Genomic DNA, 18,757 nt, shown 5'->3' with positions numbered 1-18,757 from the left:
TGAGATGGTTTACTGTTACATGTAAATGTCCATTAAAGAATAGACTCTGTGCTTTCATGATACACAAGTAAAATCCCTGTTCTCTCATAAATCGCACCCACTGATAGAAAGGACGTGTGAATTTTATTCTTCAAAAATCGATAAAACCAAAGATCTGATCTGCAGAAGAAATGTCAAAAGAACTCCACAACAATTGCAGGCATCTCTCGCTGATAAATAATAACCGTTTATTATTTCACGAAGACCAAAATTGGTACAATATTGAATTACCTCGTAGAATCGATTTCATTATTATACCCGAATCTAACTACTTATCTGATCATATTACATACAAAGCTTACATGTGTGGATCACAGCTTATAATATGAAATTTATAGCTGTGAAGATCATGAAAACAAACTGTATAGATTTTTCAGACAGAGAATCTCTACATTTGTCAAAATGATTTTCCAGAAGAAAAAAACTTCATAAAAATCATTAAAAAAGACGGTATTCATCAAACTCATATCTAATTAAATTTTGAAAAAGAAAAAAAAAGATCATATCAGGTGGGACCAATTAAAGGTTATAATCCTTACATTTTATTTTTAAGAATCTAATTCGAATGTCATTCTTAGAAAAAGTCGTAAGTTTTACGACTAAGAAAGTGCTTTCAAAAGACTAGAGGTCGTCTCACATTTCGTATTTTATAGTTTACAAGCGGTATCAACATGCCCAGGAACCTTCTTTATTAGCTATTGATTGGGAATGAAACATTTTCTTGGTAATGATAAAGACAAAGGAGATTCATTTGTCTATAAAATCTTTCTGCGAGGCTAAATATATTATAAACAATACAGCCCACATCTTGATACAAAATTTAAAATGGATGATGCTTGGATAATTCTTATATGTGTATATCTTTGTATAATTTTTGATCATTCCCATAAAAGTTTGATTTGCGTCGTTAAGATAGGATCGAAAATTTTGTCTGCTTATTTTACTAATCTGTCGATATTCGTTTTTGACGAACTCTTCTTTCATACAATAAATCATTTTCTTTGGAGAATAATTTCAGAAACTTGAATCTAAATGCAATAACTTATTTCATCAAATACGTCTCTTAATGCCTTTAATGAGTTGCAAATGAAGAAAAATATGTCGAGGGAATAAATGAAACATCATATTAAAACGTATAATTTCTCGTTTGAAATTTATAAATGTTTCAGTCGGTGTTATTTATGTTTTCTAAACGATAAGATATTATCACTTCCCGATTTGTTGTCCTGTGATCGATTTATTCAAGTTAGAAAATGAAAAATATGTTAATATGTTAAAAGTGTTGTTGTATGTAATACTGAAAAAAAACCAAACCAGTCTGTTACGATTTTTATTTCTAGTTGTCAGATTGGCTACTAATTACTATCAACTAACCGTGGGAGGAAATCCGCAGATGACAGAACGCAACAAGTGATGAGGGAAAATAGAGGCTTTAAATTTAAAACTACAGAAATAAATTTTAAAAACTAAAACAAAGTAAAGAGAAAGTACATTTGTGTACTTTTCTACAAGGTTGTATTTGATCAAATTTATCATATAATTTTCTTTAAAAAAAGTGTTTTATAAGAAAACTTGATCATTTCTGGTATAGTTTAAGGTAGATAGTATATATAAGAAAGCTGGATCATTTCTGGTAAAGTTTAAGGTAGATAGTATATAAATTTTCCCACCTTTGCTCGAAGATGATCTTGAATGAACATACTTTGAGATTTTAATGTTCAAAACGAAGGTCTCTTGTCTTAGAGATAAAGACATTTTTTATGGATTCTGTAAGGAATTGTCACTTTTTTCGCTGACTATCGACCAGCTAGGTTACATAAAATATAACTTTCGCTGGCCGGGTCATTACTCCTCGTAGGATTAATCTAGGGCTGTAACTTCTCTTCACGATGTATGGTATTACGGGACAGTCTAGGTGTTTATTGTTATGCAGGATAGAGGATCAAAGTAATTATTCCTACGAGGAAGCATGACACGGCTAACGAAAGCTATATTTTATGTGGTCTAGGGCACTGGACTTTGTACAGGCGGTGTTGCAATTGATGTCACAGCAGTACGAGTTCGAGTCCAGCGGAGGGAACGACCAATAATTTGCTTAGCACTTTAAACAGTTCTAACATAGTTTTTTCGAATTTTTCAGACCCTTCTATATATATATATATATATATATATATATATATATATATATATATATATATATATATATATATGATTTTGCAAGAAGACAGAAAATAATACTCCATGTATTTAGGTATGATCTATCTTAAACTATACCAGAAATAATTTATGGCTAGTATAAAAATAATTATAATGCTTGAGTTCTTTAATTTGCAGATCAAACTATCAAAGGCAACAAGATAGGTTAATTACACAATATTATATTTATTAGGAGCTTATGCGAGACGAATGTTTCCGTAAAAGACGTTCTTTTCAAAATGATACATTTGATCCGTATTTTGCTTTATATTTGTCTATGTCAATACCTAGAATATTAAATTATTGATGGAAGAATGAATTTGGACCCAAATTGTTAATTGGTTACTTTTTGCAGCATTTGGGATATTGTTTTGTACATTCATTGCTCGTGTTTCCGTTCTTGTGTATTTTTTTATAAGTGTACATGTTGTTCATATTAAACACTCCATTCCTCTCATTTACAATATAATATGTATGAGCCATCTCCATTAAAGTTTCCAGAGAATAAAATATTCACCACTGAATCTTGTTTCCTGATACACTGTAAACGTATTACTAGTAATTTTCGCAGAATACGTCAAGTGAACATATTTACGGGTGTCAATTTTCGCTGTTCCAAAACTGACAAGCGTTATATCATGTTTAAAACCAATTTCGCAGGAACAATTTTTCGCGCTTTCCTGTCCACCGTGAAAATATTGAAAATAGTTCACCGCGAAAATTTAATATTTTTTCAGTATATGTATAATTAAGAAAAAATCACGGAAACTCCATTTTATCATTGTTTCACCACGGGTTTATCATTTATGTCGAGGGATAAAATATCGGGATAAATGGTCAGCTCATAGTAAAACCGTGATAAAATAGGGTTTCAATTTCGATTCTAATAGGAAAATTGCGATACTTTTTTACATTTTGCGACCTGTTACGGTAACCTTAGCCTGTCATATTTGTCCGTATTTGGCTGTGCACTTTACGCTATGTCAGTTGAAATGGTCACTGGTGAAACTTTGCTTTGTATTTTGTATAATGAAGGAAAGAGCGAATTAAGTAGAAAGATGTTTGATTTGGGAATAGTTGTTTGCTTTATAAGGTCACAGTGTTCACACATGGACAGGTACAATGTTTCATTCGCATTGATGATTGTAATTTTATTTGATAATTTGTTTTATGTTTTAATGATGGAACACGTAACACGTGGCGACTGCTTATGTGTACGTGTGTAAGTTATTTTTACGGAATATGATATAAAACTCTCCTAAAATGTAACGTTTAATGTTTTTATTAAAATATAAATTTAATGTTCATTCAAGCTACTGATACTGATACTGAAACAGCTGATACACATCGAAATGTTACACGTGTTTGTTTACATGATTAAAGTGGACAGTAATTTACAAACACACACAAGCTACGCCAAATAAGTCACGAGCCGCTCATATAGCAATCGAAAATCAACCACAGTTGTGGTCTCAAAGCCTTTTAAGGGCGTTATATTATAATAAAATTATAGAATAATGTTTAATTAATGTTCCATGATATTTGTGTATGTTTATAATGTGTTAACGCCGATTCTGTTTTGGTTTACATTCAAAATTTCTTACATTTTTTCAACCTTTTGTATTATGCATTAAGTTCTGCTTGACTGGTGTATCAATTTGAGAAAAATTCCCACAACAATATTTTTGTTGTTTATTTCCCTGCTAACAGTATAATTCACATATGCCTAGTTGAATGACATCGAGCAACAGCGATTCCAGAGGTCGAAATCGCTCAGTTTGTTATAATGCCGTCTAAAATTCTGAATTGTTATATTACATATACATTTACTATATATAATTTATCTTAAATTTATAAGATTTATCTTAAACTAAGTAAAAAGAACATTTCTAGTTTAAAATGATATTCTTTATTTAATAACTAGGGAAAATAATGCGAATATGACACTAGTTGGAAAAATAAACATCTGGTCATTATAACCATTTATCTTGTTGTCATGAAATGATCGTCTTTAAACAAAAAGTAGAAAATGTTTCAATTAAAGGTGTGCTGTATTTTAATTAATTTTCCCCCTTTTTATGCCGCATCCATAATTTTTATAGCACACTAAAAGTTTTCTGCTAGTTTATTTTTGCCTGGGCAACGAGCATCGTGGAACTTCTGAATTATCATCATGTGCTCTATATGATCTGCCTTGTTTCTTTTAATAATTTTAATCGGTTCTTAAAAATTGTTGATTTTCTTATTTTCTCCACAAACCTCATAAATATTGTAAATGTTATAGTTGTTTTTACATTACTAGCAGAACTGATCAAGCTGGGACAAAGCGTTCGGACTGTTGTAAGTGTATCTACAATTTACGTGCTTGCTCTTTATGCTGCAATTAATATTAACGTGGTATTATAATAACATTGTATAAACCTTCTTGAAAAGATGTCACATTTTTTTGATGCCGAAATTCGATTGCACAGGGAAAGTCAACGTTTTGCAAAATTATCAAACCAAATTGCATTTTTTATGTTCTTTCAAGTGCTTTATATCATTTTTTTTTAAATTTTAGGATTAAATACGAATTATGGACACTCCAGCTAACACATTGCAGAAAAAACAAAACATGCAATGTGACGCGATATTACCTGCTTTGTATTGCATGGAACATCTTTCCTGTTTATAACTCTACGCTTTAGACCCATTTGTCCTACATTTAATTAAACATTCAGCCCATTTGTCGCGCAAAATTATTTTGACTAATTTTATATGGTATTCGTAGTGCTAAAGTCTTTTTAATTTATTGACTAAATAACAGCCACTATACGACAAACACGATGACTTTTCATCCTGTATTGTCAACTTTCCATTCATCTCTGGCAACATCCCTTCTGCACCTGCGAATGAAATTTTTATATCACAATGCATACGTTATGCAGAGCTTGCCGTTACTAATCAGACATTTTGTACCACACTAGACATGCTACAATTAGACTCCTCTAGAACAGGGTTATGTTACTACAAGATTGAAGTCATCTAGAACAGGGTTATGTTACTACAAGATTGAAGTCATCACTACAGAAGTTTTATGGTCGTCATCATGAACTCGTGGATCGTTACGGTGTATCCATCTGCACCATGAAAACTGATTTGTTCAGTGTGTCATAGTTCTCCTTTCCTCTTTCGTCTACCCCGGACTTGACTTTTTATGAGCAACTCGGCGGGTGTTTCTAAAAAAGCAGAGGACGCTTACCCTTCCTGTGCACCTGGTCCATGCTCCCAGTCTCAAGTTTTAAGAGTTGCTCATTTGATTTTGTTGCTTTGTGTGTATGATACTGGTTGCTTTGTGTTATTTGTTGTGTGTGTTTGTTTTTCATGTCTGGACTTTGTCCCTGGATTGCATTCTTTTGATTACCGCTATAACCTTGGTTTCCTTGATTACTCTTATATACATATAAAATAAAATATGGACTTTTACTGGGATAGGGTCAAAAGACAACAACCTGCAGTAAAAATGATATATACGATAACCTTATATCACACAAAAGACTTCACTTATGTCACTATGGCAGTTTCAATCACGTTTAGTACTTGCATAAGTGAAAGTTTTTTTATAGAAGAAACTCGTAATATCATGATTCACAAACATGTTATTATCAAGATGATATACTGCCAGGTACACGAATAAAAGAATAAATGTCGCTCTTATTTAACATCATAATCGACATTTTTATCGTATTTAATTGTTAATTTTCCACTGGCTACTCTCTTAATGTCCAAACACTTTCCTCTTAATATAGCTCGTGGGAATAAGTTTTTTTTATAAACAATGAAAACAACACACCTTGTGGTGAATTCTTCTTTTTAAAAGGTTTCAATGTTAACAAATGAAGTCACAAATTTTGAGAACAATACAACATTTATAATATAATAAATGTTGAGTAATTCACGCAATGACATTTCTCTGCTAAGGTCACGTGACTTTGTGTCTGGGCCATTCAGAAGGAAATTGTTTCAGGGCTTATCTGGATAGAAACATGTTATCAGTACCCAAATTTTTTATTTTTATTTATTCAATTGCTACTTTAGGATATACACAAAAAGTTGATTTGTCAACACATAAGGATCTAATTTTAAAATTGCATAATGGTTATAGAGGATTACAAGGAGCATCTAACATGAAAAAACTGGTATGTATTTTTTATCCATTGAACTTCCGTAAAACAGTAAATGTTTTATGAAGATATGATTACAGAATTAATGCATGTATTATGCGATCTTTAGGAAACAAAAATCTTAAATAACAATTCTAAGCATTAATATTTTTCTGATAACAAAACTAAAATATTTTTATGATACAAAAAGTTGTCATAGATGTGGAGGATGTTAGTAAGATAACTCTTATAACATGTTTATCATTTAATATATGGATGGAACATGGTAAATTTTATCCAATGGAATGATTGTTCCAATTTTATGTTTACATTATATATATATCCAATAGTACAAAGATTTTTTAAATGGATGGCTCAGAAAATGATTTTACAGTTCCCTAAGAAAGCAATCAAGTTTTGCAAAAAATAAAAGAGTTATGTCCCTTTTTCAATGAATTGCAATGCCTGGTATGTAATTTATTTGTCTTTTACTGTGCAGTTGATCATAACACAACATTTAACTTTGAGATAGGATGCATTTGCGATATGAAATACGGCAGTTGAACTTTTTTTAAAACAAAATTTGTCATTTTGGTAGACGCTCTCTTAATCCAACACATAAATGGGAATAAATTATAATTACTGGGTTAATATATATTTGCAATAAGAATAACAATTTAGGGTAAAAAATCTTGTCATGGTTTTTATTTTTTTTAAAACAAACTATTCATGAGACACTCGGACAAATCAGGAGCAATATAAAATGACAGCTTGTCATTATAGTTTGTTGTAATACATTTTTTGCTATATCATGACAAAACACATGATGTGCTAGAGGTCATCATACACATCAATGCAAAAATAAAACATATAAAGGATACCGAATACACGGAAAGAACAATAAAAATGACATCAGAAGGTGTAAAATAGACACACGGCATATCTAGTAATAAAAACGGGATCATAACATGCGTAATATCGTTGTACAAGAGACAATTCAACACATACTTTAAATGTAGAAAAATAAATATTCGAATAATCTATTGAAAATATGTTTTCAGCAATTTATGTAGCAAAGCGAATGTGTCGGGGTTGTTCACTATCTGCTCTTCTATGTAAACTATATAAAGTGAAGGGCCTTTTACTTTTAGTAGCGCTTGCAAATTGATGCTAATCTGAAGGTGATAATTAAAAAACTATTATTAAAGGGTGAAAAAAAAAAACAAAAACAAAAAACAAAACAAAACAAAAACAAAACAAAAACAAAAACAAAAATTACACTTACAATCCTATTGGTGTCTTTATGACATTTCTTTTTGTTTACAGTAAAAAGTATTCTAAGGCAATAATAAACAATAAACTACTAAACAGTTTAAGTCTCTTGTATTCCTAAACATCAGTTAGAACACAGTTAAGGTGTACTCAGTTAATTTAAAAGTTACTTCATTCAAAGAATAGTGGCTAAAAATTAACTCTGAACTGTCCATGGAAAAAAGACTACTTTTAATACAAATGTAAAAATATAACAGAATCCTTGGTCAATAAATTTTGGAGAGTTTACTGCTAACTTTGGTTGTCCAATTTTGTTCTTTTTGCTTTAGTGCTTGACAATAAGCTATGTCATAACAGTTTCCACAAAATGGACAAAAACGTTCCGTCGTTTAACATTGAATGACACAAACATAAATTTGTAATTATCTTTAATTGTGTTGTTATTTATAGTTTTAAAAAGCTGAAGGATGACACTTTTTTAAATCTAAAGTCTTCATCTCAATAGATAACCTACGTTTATTTTCAGAGATGGAGTAGTTCATTAGCAAAGGAAGCAGAAAAATGGGTGGGAAGATGTTGGTATCAGTTTTTAGCAGGTAATCATGGAGAAAATATGTTTTACTCTGAGTCAGCATTGCCTAATAATGTGCTTATAGAAAGAGCAATAGATACATGGTATACAGAGAAATATGGTTGGAGACGTTCTGGTGATTGTACAGACGCCTGTAGCTATACACAGGTAAATATCCTCATTTTCGTTGGTGATTTAAACATAATTCGTGTAGTACTTGAAAGAAAAATATGTTCAAGAAAGCTAAGAAAAGTTATATTAATATGTGCGAAAACAAAAATTCAGTTGACATACGATTAAATGATGCTGGCAGGGATTATACATTTGACATGACCCCTAGAGGCCATAAAACAAAAACCTATTAATACTATAAGTTATATGTGATATTATTGATGTTACTACAAGGTATGAAACACACCTGACTAACAAATCTGTTTACAATGACAATACATAGTGTCTTAACATAGATTAAACTTCGATGTTAGCATTATTTTTTTTTTTAAGATATAAATTATATTAAAGAGAATCCAATGCATGAACATATTATAAAGAAAGTAGAGAAAATACATAATTATAAGAAAGAGTAATCAAGAGAACCAAGGTTATAGCGGTAATCAAAAGAATGTAATCCAGGGACAAAGACCAGACATGGAAAACAGACATTCACAACAAAGAACATAAAGTAACTAAAATCATACATACAAAGTAACAAAAATTTGTATTCTTTCTTCATTGGTCAGAAATTGTCCATTTTTAGTTTTTTAATAATGTTTTTTTTCTAGGTTTCTAAGTGTTTAAACTGTGTAAAGCTACTGATTGAATGGTTAAAAAAATCTTATATCGTATTTTTTTTCTTCAAAACAATCGTTTCAGATGGTCTGGGCAAAAAGTTCAGAGATTGGCTGTGCAGCATACCGGTGTGCTTCATTAAATCTGCCAACCTTTTATGCACTAAAGTCATGGTTCTTTGTTTGTTTATATAGTCCAAAGTTTGTATTCTCGATCTCTTTTTTAAATATGCATGAGTGATGTGGGAGTTTTGTAATCTATAAGGTTTTATACTCAATTTAAACACATGCAAAACTATATTTGTTAAATTAAGTTGTGACAAGGACTTTAGGCACAAGTATGTTTGATAATAAAGAATAAACAAGAGACAAATGTGTCACAAAGATGTTAGATATATTAAATATAGGTCATGTGTTTTGAATGGCAAAAAAAAAAAATAAAAAAATAAAAAAAATAAAAAAATAAAAATAAATAAAAAAAATAAAAAAAATAAAAAAAATTTTCTTATGAAGTCTATACCTTTTTATCTGTTTAATGCTTTACGATTTCAACAAACCGAAATAATATGTCGAAGAAATGTACTTTAAGCTTAATGATTAAGTTGTTGGTTTTTTGTTTACTTTAACGGCCCATGATACTAAGCAATTTGTTTGTTCTTTTGTCTAGTATTTTTTTTTAATTTTAGCTTTTAAACACGTTGTAACGTTCTATACTTGTATGTAAAATTAAATTGTGATAGTTTGCATAATGGCTTTCTTACGCAACTAAATTGGTTTTGTGAAGCAAACAAACTTTGAATTTATGTGAAATAATAATTTGCCTGATAGTTAAATATAATATGCAAAATTAAGGCATCATAACATAAATTATGCATTTAAATAAAAAAAAAGTTAATGTTAGTCGAATTAAGCCAGATTATAAAAGTTTTGCATGGAGGAACGCTATGTTTTAATTGCATATAAAAGTTTGATGATAATTCATAACCTTTTAGATTTTGTAAATTGTATGTTTATCATTTAGCCAGATTTATTTTATATTGGTGCCAGGTTTTGGGAATTATGACACTGTACTGTGAATAAATTTCAGGTGGTGTGGGCCAAAACAGATGAAGTTGGTTGTGCTGCTCAACGATGTCCAAAACTGAATTTAGCAGAGGAATTTGTTAATAATGGCTGGTTTATAACATGCCTATATAATCCTAAGTTTGTTTTTTTTTTTACAAAAAATACTGGTTTAATGTCCATAATACTTAACTAACAGTTCACGCTTTTAGAGTTGCTTTAATTTGAGGCAGGTTATATTGGTTCAGAATGCATCAACTCATTTAACATTAAATCAAATTTATGTCAAATATCCATCCTTTCCTTTTCCGCTGCTACATCTGTTTTTTGTAGAAGAAGCACCTGTTTTGTCCGTCTTTGAGCACAGTAGAGTTAAAACTTTATTTGAGGTTATGGTGCATGCTTAATTTGTTATGGTCATTCCTGAATCACTAGTAAAAGTAAATGTACAATATGCTGTTCTATTTCATATTCGCCCATCATTTTCACTGATATTTAAGAATTGGCTATGATATTTATTTTCTTATAAATTAATTTTAAAAAATATTTTTATCTTTAAACATGAAAAAAGTAGCTCTGAACTTAACTGAATAGGGGCGTGTCAATATTTTTTTTATCCATTGAGATATAACAAAACTATTTTAACCAATCAGATTACAGTATTTATCTCAAATTAATTTATAACATTATAAATTTTATTCATTTTTATTTTTTACAATGCAATAATTTTTAGTTGATGTGTGTTAATTATCATAGCATTTCCTGTGATTTTTTCATTTGTATTCGTTTGCATAGGCACATATTGCCAATAGTGCGTGCTAAATTCATTACATTTTTTTCTATTTCGTTTACACACAATACATTCTTTACAGAGGAAACACTCTCGGTCAGATGCCCTTTGAAAGTGGAAATCCATGTACTTTATGTGATATTGGCGAGAGGTGTACAGATAAGTTGTGCGTCAGTAAGTGTGGAGTGAAGTTTAAATACGATAGATTTTGTTTTGTATTATATCTATTTTGTTTTCATCTTCATTGATCTCATATGATTCGATTACAATAAACATATGACATTGCAAACTTGGAAATAGTAAATCAGTTATTCGAAGTAAATTTGATGCAATTGAATCATTCACTATTTTTCTCGACAGGTAGGGTCTAAAATGTATAACCCGTACCAACTTTCTCCCGTATCAAATTACTATTTCGTCATTTTTTTCATTATTACCTGATATTTCTAGCTGAAAGTTGGTACACATGTACAAAATGACAAGATGACTAGGCTAGAATTGATGATTTTTTTAAACTTGATTTTATTTGATATTTTGGTTTTAAAAGATCTAAAAGGTGTGACCCGAAATTCACATACCCAAAATCAAAGTCTGGTATTCTTGTTATCTGTATAACTTTATTATACATTTGACATAAGAGCGTCATAATATTAACAAAATATTTATTAACGATAAATCAAACCGCATAAGACTCTGTTTATGATTATGCTGAAAAGGGGATTTACTGTTCGGAATTCAAACCCAATCACCTCTTTTTAAATTAATATCAAATCTTCCAAAACTTTGATCAAAGTCTTTAAATGAAGTTTTAACCTCTTATTGTTTTCAGAAAAAAAACCGTAAAATTCGGACAGGAAAATGAGAAATAGTCAATTAGTTTGAAAGGTATATAATTCACGGTTACACATTTTTGACATTTTAAAAACGGAAAACCGATCAAACAAGAAATATTAGAAAAACATACACCTTTTTTTTAAATAAAATTAATTGAAACGAACATTTCTTTTACACATATCATGCAATTTTCAGTTTTTAACATACCGTAATAACGAATATTTTAGCAAAACATTTTTTGGGTACGGGGGAAAGTTGGTACGGGTTGCACATTTTAGACCTTACATCTTCTTAAACAACAAATCTTTTAGGAAAAGACGTTAAATCTATATATTTCATATAATTTTACAGAGAATATACCCCAAGCAGTAAAAGTATCCGTAAGAAATCGACGACCACCACGACCTAAGGTGAAGCCAATCCTCACATTCGATGATGTTCAAAAAAGAGGTAAAATCTTTCATTCTGTAGAACTTTTTCCTAGGAAGAAAATATACAGTTTCTTTACATTTTATCTGTATTATAAGTAAGGGAATTTACAGAGGATGTTGTTCTACTAACAAAAATACTAAAAATATGTACTGCATATCGTAATATTATGTAGGTTGGATATGATGTCTTGTCGATGAAACAATTGTTATTCTTTGACAGTTTTTATGGATCGGCAAGTTCCCTTCATAAACCAGTGAATTGAATACGCAAGTTTGAATTATTTCTAGCATAAAATAGCTTTTAAAATGTATGATAAGTTACATGCCTAGAAATCAGAATCATTGTTCAAGACAACTGATTTGTTTTTACTTCATGAGAAAGGAAGAGGGTCAATCATCAAAAAATTGATTGACTAATCGTACGAATGATTAGAAACTGAATTGATTGTTAGTTATAACTCTTTCTTATATTACACAAATCAACGCTTCAGCAGAAAAAACAAACATGTCCCATAATGTGAAAGAGGTTTTGTAAATTAAAATTTAAAAAAAGATATACTTTATACGTAGTTCCTAGACAGGCTTTTCGTAATTGGTGGAATAGAGGTCCAGTAACGCCCTCTTTCCAAGACCAGTACAGACAAAATAGCAATCGTTTTATGGAAACTGTACAGGAAGTAGTGACATTGAAACCTAAAGATCAAGTACCGACAACTCAAGAAAGCATCAATACAGATAAGTTAATAATGCATGAAAGTGCTTTTGGTCTAGAGACGATCAAGAAGAAGGAATCGAAAAATAAAAACAAAATAAAAATTGTGCAGCCACAAAAGAAAGAATCTCCAGTGGATGACAATAACAAGAAACAAAATGGATCCAATGACTTTTCGACCAAGGACATTAGTCCAGTGTATGCACAGATGACAATGAACGGTCCAGTATTCTCTTTTAAAAGCACTGTGTTTAAATCTCATTTGAATGAAATACAAGAAAACGAAAAAACAACTAGAAAAGTCGAAACAACTACGACAACAACTGCTACGACAACAGCAACAACGACAACGCCAATGCCTTCGACTATAAAAGTTCCTCGTTGGTTTGCATTAAGGATAAGTCAGCAAGATGATCCAATTAATCAACAGCTTCCCAGGAGCAATGAAAAAAGATGGGAACAATACCAAAAGAGTATAGGAAAAGACTCAAACGGGAACGGAAAACCGTCGGAGCAGAAAAGTCAAACTATCGATGATGCACCAGTCCAAGAAAGAAAAGAGCATTTTCAACGGAACCAAAGAAATCGTAATTCATGTAAGATTTTAAGGAATTTGTTTAGTAGTAAACAGCTTTGCCAATAAATGATACTGTTATCAAGATAAACTTGCCAACAGAAATGTTATCGAATTCTCTATTGTAAAATTTTCCGTATTTGAAAACACAGATGTGGGATTTTAAGTCCTCTTTTTTTTGTTCACTCAGTATCATCAACCAAAACAAAGTTTGTATTCAAAACTGCCGAGACAAAGAGGCAAGAAGAAATTAGAGCTAGAGAGATGACAGAACTACAGAGATCCACCGGAACAACAGTTTTTCCTGATACAACAGGTTTTCTTTTCTCTAACAAAAGCAGTGGAGGCTGACGATATTTCATTATAAAATCTTATTGTAAAAGATTAGCGATTGCAATTTAACTTTATCTTCAAATCAATCTTTACAAAGAAACATGAATATTGTCAAAATCTACTGTTTTCATAATTTTGCATGTACAGTGGAAGGTTTTGGTTTATAGATATCTGAAATATATCATAGCATTTATTAGTAGCAATCGCTAACCTTATCTTTTATATATGTATTCCTTGTAAATACTGCATGACAAAATAAAATTGTTTAATGTTGTACCTCTCTTCATTGTTCTAACATAATATAAGCAAAACACTGATACATACAGATTATTTCAAAGCTGTTAAAAGGTGAAACTAAATACTTGCCGTTTTATTACTAACATTAAGACATCAAATATAAAGTTTGTAATGCAATGACAAATGTTTTAATAGTTTTTTGTCAGTCTGCAATATGATATCAAAATTGTAAACATCGATCATGTTTTCTCTTCATAACTGGCGTTTTCTTTTTTTATTTTCAGAAAGGTCTAGTCAAAACAAAAACTTCTTCAACGGACCTGGTAAGTCCATGAAGGACTTATTTTATTATTGCATTATAACAAGTTTAGATACAAACTTTTGGAAAAGAAATTTTGGGCCAAATTTATCTATATTCGTGTCTGTTCGTGTTGTACTAATTGAAGTATACGTTGTTCAATGTCATATTTGTCGATAGCCTGTCGTTGTTCCTGTCAATTTAAATAGATTCAAATTAATAGGATATCACTAATTTCTGCAATTAATATATCCCTTCATTTCTTTAGGAACAGATGTACCAACGCCACCACCAAACCAGTTGATGTGTCCTGATAGTGATAGTAACTGTAAGCACTGGAGTAAATATTGTAACACTAATGACTATGTGAAGACAAATTGTCCAGGGACCTGTAATACCTGTCCTACACCTCCTCCAGGTAAGGAGACAACAACAGGTAAGAGGTCATTCTACCTGTTATATGTCTAACTATTCTTTGGTAAGTGGACAACTACAGAAAAGTTGTTAATCTACCCGTTATTCGTCCAACGTTTCCTCTGGTAAGCTTCCTGGTATTTGTCCTGATATTGCCATTTATTATACGGACTTTTCTGTTAGACTATTTCTTTTGACTACTGCCTTGCTAGAATTTATCACTTCGATATTTTTGTTGTTACCCTTCATGTCTACCTACCTTTACTCTGGTAAAAATAAACTCGAAGTAGAAAGGGGTCAATTACTTATGTTATCTATTTCGAAAGAGATAAATAACGTAAATTAAATTGACCTTGACCATGTGGAATGTGACAAAATAGTTTATTATTATTAAAACTACCACATAAACTGGTGGCTGTTGCATTTGCTTCCTTGGTCTCTTTATATTGTATTTCAAAACATATTACATGTATTAATAAGAAATTATTCTACTTTTTAATTAACAGTGCTAAATATGTTACCACTAATATTTATTTTAGTCTATGAACAGGTTTGTATACAGTTTGTTTCAACATGTATTTATCAAATGTTTTAAATCTACACAGAACCAACCAGAACGTATTTTTGCTGAGAGTAGTATAGTTAACATTAGGAAATAGAACTGGTTTCCCCTGGTGAACTTTTTTGATAGTTAACTGGACAATTGATAAAGAGATTTAAACTTTATATCAAACTTAGACTAAAATATATGTGAAGTGATAGAAAATTATTTGTGTAGCTAACTTTTTATGACATTTCTTCGGGTAATGGTCATTCAATCAAGGATAGACCAACCCTAGCGAAAGTTAAATATATTGCTCGCTGTAAAACAAACCAAAACAAACACCATTGGAAGTTTAAATCTTCTTCATTGACTACATATTTTTATAGTTCTCCCAACCATTTGATAAAAAAGAGTTATCAACTTGAATTAAAATAGTTTGAAAGACGTTGGCTTATAAAATTTAAGATACTGCAATAATACTTTCTTATGGACTGCTATAGGTTACTTAGTAATATATTTTTTTACTATTAACACAATTTTTTTCGGTTTGTTTTAAGACCTTCCATGTCCGGATCTCGATCCAAATTGTCATCTTTGGCAGTCCTACTGTATGCAGAATGACTACGTTAGAGATCATTGCTTCAATACTTGTAACAATTGTACAAATGCCGTACATGGTGAGGCACATTATATGGGTTTTGGTCACGGATTTCATCGTCATTAGATCACCTAGAGGTTTGTTGCTCCCATGTAGGAATTGTACGTCAAAACCAACGACTTTAGAAGTTAAAAAATGACAAAAAATGCATTTAATTTCCGGTATCATTCTAAATAATTTAAGAGTTAGAATTTTCTGTTGACGTACGGTCCTTATAAGCTTACATAACCACGCAGATGTTTCCCAAATACAGACACTCGATTTTAAGAATCAGATTGGACTAAAACATTGTACTTTATTTCAAAGTTCTTGGAATCCAGTAGCAAAGACAAAAATGTTATTTTTGTAATTTAGGTGGCCAAAGACAATAATCAAATATATTCATCGATGAACTTCATCAAATAAGTTTTCGAGTATATGAACCTTTGCTACGCTAACCATGGATCCTTTGTAAAACAATAATATTTTCACTGGATTGTCTGTGCTGTGGAAACATTTATTTATGTGCTGAAACGGGTGTTATACTTTCAAATCGGAAATATTCTTTAGACATGAATTGAAATATTAAATTAAAACATATTTTACTCTTAAATTTGATAAAAAAAATTAAAATCATCGCCTCACTATTGTGATCCAGAAAAGTAGTTGAAATATCTTTATCTCCATCGAGTTTTTTTTCCCTTGCAGGCTAAGTTTCAATTCTGGTTTTTACAAAATGTTTCCAAAGTAGAGAGAGACAAAAAAGAAATATTTCAGCGAAAATTTGAGTGTTGCTTATTTTGATTGGAACATTGGTTTTCTATGTTGGAGTATTTCGAAAATAAGAGTATAACAAACGTGCTTGCTCTAATAAATTTTTTTTTTAATGATTTTGGCAAAATTAGTAGCAGCAACCCTCTCAAAATGTTTAATTCGATTCTTTGTCATAAATGTCAGAAAAATAACACTTTGCTTTATATTGAAAAAATATTCGATGATATACCGGTGGTAAGCATAACTCGACAGGAGAGAATTATGCTTATTCTGATTTCATGGAGATGAACAGTCGTTAAAGTCAAACTCTATTTACATTGCTTCAACAGCATTTTGCAATCTTTGTTGAGCACATTACGAAGAAAAAATAAATTACTGTATTCAAGATGACTTTGTAAATTAATAATTTTGGGAAACATGTTTAACGCATTGGAAGAAAACGTTGTCGTTAAATTCGACCAGTTCAAAACACATTCGCATATTACTTGTAGTCGATTCTTCTAGTAAGAATAATGTTTTGGTACCATTTTGACCATTATGACATGAACACAGCATTATGCAATATCTTTTTTAGTTGGATTTCAGAGTATACAGGGATGAAAAAGTATAACACTCTCATAGAAAAGAGAGTTATATTCAAACAATTCCATATTCAACTATAATCGACCTAATCAAAATTTCTAAGTCGAAAAGCTACATGAACTAAAACGTTATACTTTTATCCGTTCCTAGTCACCTAAACCGCCTCCTAACCGAAACGTCACCTCAACTGCCTTTTTAACCAGTAGTTCACAAAAAATACACTGCACCGCCTGTAGAACGCACTTCTGAATCCCTTTGCACATACTAGAAACTAACATTTTTATTTACTTATTAGGTACTTTGTTCATTGTTCATTCGTACAATACTATTTTTGTTACAGCGTATTTTTCATGTATTCGTTAAGAATAATTATTAGTAATCTTTTTCACCTTTTTGTAAACAAAGGCACTACCTGTGGAAATAAAAAGCAGATGAATTCTTTTTCGATTTATAATTCCATTTGAAGTACAAATTGATTAAAAAGAATCAAATACAGCGCCAAACATTTAAGTTTTAGTGCACCTATCTAGCCACTTATTCAATTATGTTAAATAACATTTTTTAAATTGAAATAATCTTTTGGAAGTTAATAAATCAACTTCAGGAAAGGCATGGTTATAAAATTTTGTATCGTCATTTCCAAAAATGTGCTAATTTCCAAAATGACTAGCATTTGGAATGTAGCATAAAAGACATTTCCAGTGGCAGTGTATTAGATAGGCGGAATTCGAGGTTTTTATGCCAAATTGAAAGTCTAGAAATGTATCTTTTATTGTTTTCATCCTTTCAGTGACGCCGCCCCCAAATGGAACAGGGCAGTTCCCGGTTACTAGTCAAGTGTCTTCTGCACCTACGTCAGCACCGTGTATAGATAGTGACCAATACTGTCCTGGATGGAAAAATCTGTGTCATACTGATAAATATGTACAATATCATTGTAAAAAATCTTGTTCTTATTGTAATTAACCAATCGGCTTTCATCGTCATTGAATTGCAATAGAAATATTAGCCGTTAATAGATTTTTTTTTTTAAATATTTCGTTTGTATCATATCAATCTACTTTATGTGCAATGATAATATTTGTTATTTATTATTGATGATTTTTGTTATTGTTGTTGTTTTTGCTTTATTTTTCGCCTCCATTAATATTTAATTAAACACATTCACACTGAAATATAATAGAAAACACACGAATGCATATTATTGATCCCATCGAGATACGTTTTTATTGCAACATAATTCCATAATATCAGTGTGAATTCTAGTTACGAAACTAAATGTACAATAGATAAAGAAATAAATATGAAAAAGGGATTGGAGACTAAAACACGATATTAAGTTTTATTTTTTTTTATAAAAAACCCCTACCATTCATTAAAGTGTTGAAATGATCAAGTAAGCCGAAGCTTACGTAAAAAACGCCATAAATCAAAAATATACTGGCTGTGATCTATGAGAAACTTCTGACTTGATTGAACTGGAAAGGTAAAGTGGTTATCATACTTCATATAATTTACCAATACTTT

General features: G+C 30.7%; 1 protein-coding gene across 1 annotated transcript; it reads left to right on the top strand.

The window, feature by feature from the left end:
* Positions 1-1,928: 1,928 nt before the first annotated feature.
* On the top strand, positions 1,929-18,240 carry LOC148628934 (uncharacterized). The gene is made up of 11 exons (XM_088571821.1): positions 1,929-1,986; positions 6,313-6,413; positions 8,176-8,388; positions 10,096-10,211; positions 10,943-11,034; positions 12,046-12,144; positions 12,696-13,433; positions 13,602-13,727; positions 14,548-14,697; positions 15,795-15,954; positions 18,016-18,240. The coding sequence occupies exons 1-11, from the start codon at positions 1,929-1,931 to the stop codon at positions 18,194-18,196; spliced, it is 2,034 nt and encodes a 677-aa protein (XP_088427947.1). The 3' UTR covers positions 18,197-18,240.
* The last annotated feature ends 517 nt before the right edge of the window (positions 18,241-18,757 follow it).

Source organism: Perna viridis, chromosome 1 (genome assembly GCF_037379345.1).
Source record: "Perna viridis isolate PV_CMFRI_1.1 ecotype Kerala chromosome 1, ASM3737934v1, whole genome shotgun sequence".
Classification (NCBI taxonomy): Eukaryota; Metazoa; Mollusca; class Bivalvia; order Mytilida; family Mytilidae; genus Perna; species Perna viridis.
The sequence above is the reverse complement of the archived record's forward strand: the minus strand, read 5'-3'. Positions and strand labels throughout refer to the sequence as shown.

Excerpts from the sequence above, each read along its gene's own strand:
- LOC148628934 (XM_088571821.1), top strand. The coding sequence starts at position 1,929 with ATGTATGGTATTACGGGACAGTCTAGGTGTTTATTGTTATGCAGGATA. Across the intron at positions 11,035-12,045 it reads TACAGATAAGTTGTGCGTCA|AGAATATACCCCAAGCAGTA; the intron begins GTAAGTGTGGAG and ends ATAATTTTACAG. Across the intron at positions 12,145-12,695 it reads CGATGATGTTCAAAAAAGAG|TTCCTAGACAGGCTTTTCGT; the intron begins GTAAAATCTTTC and ends CTTTATACGTAG.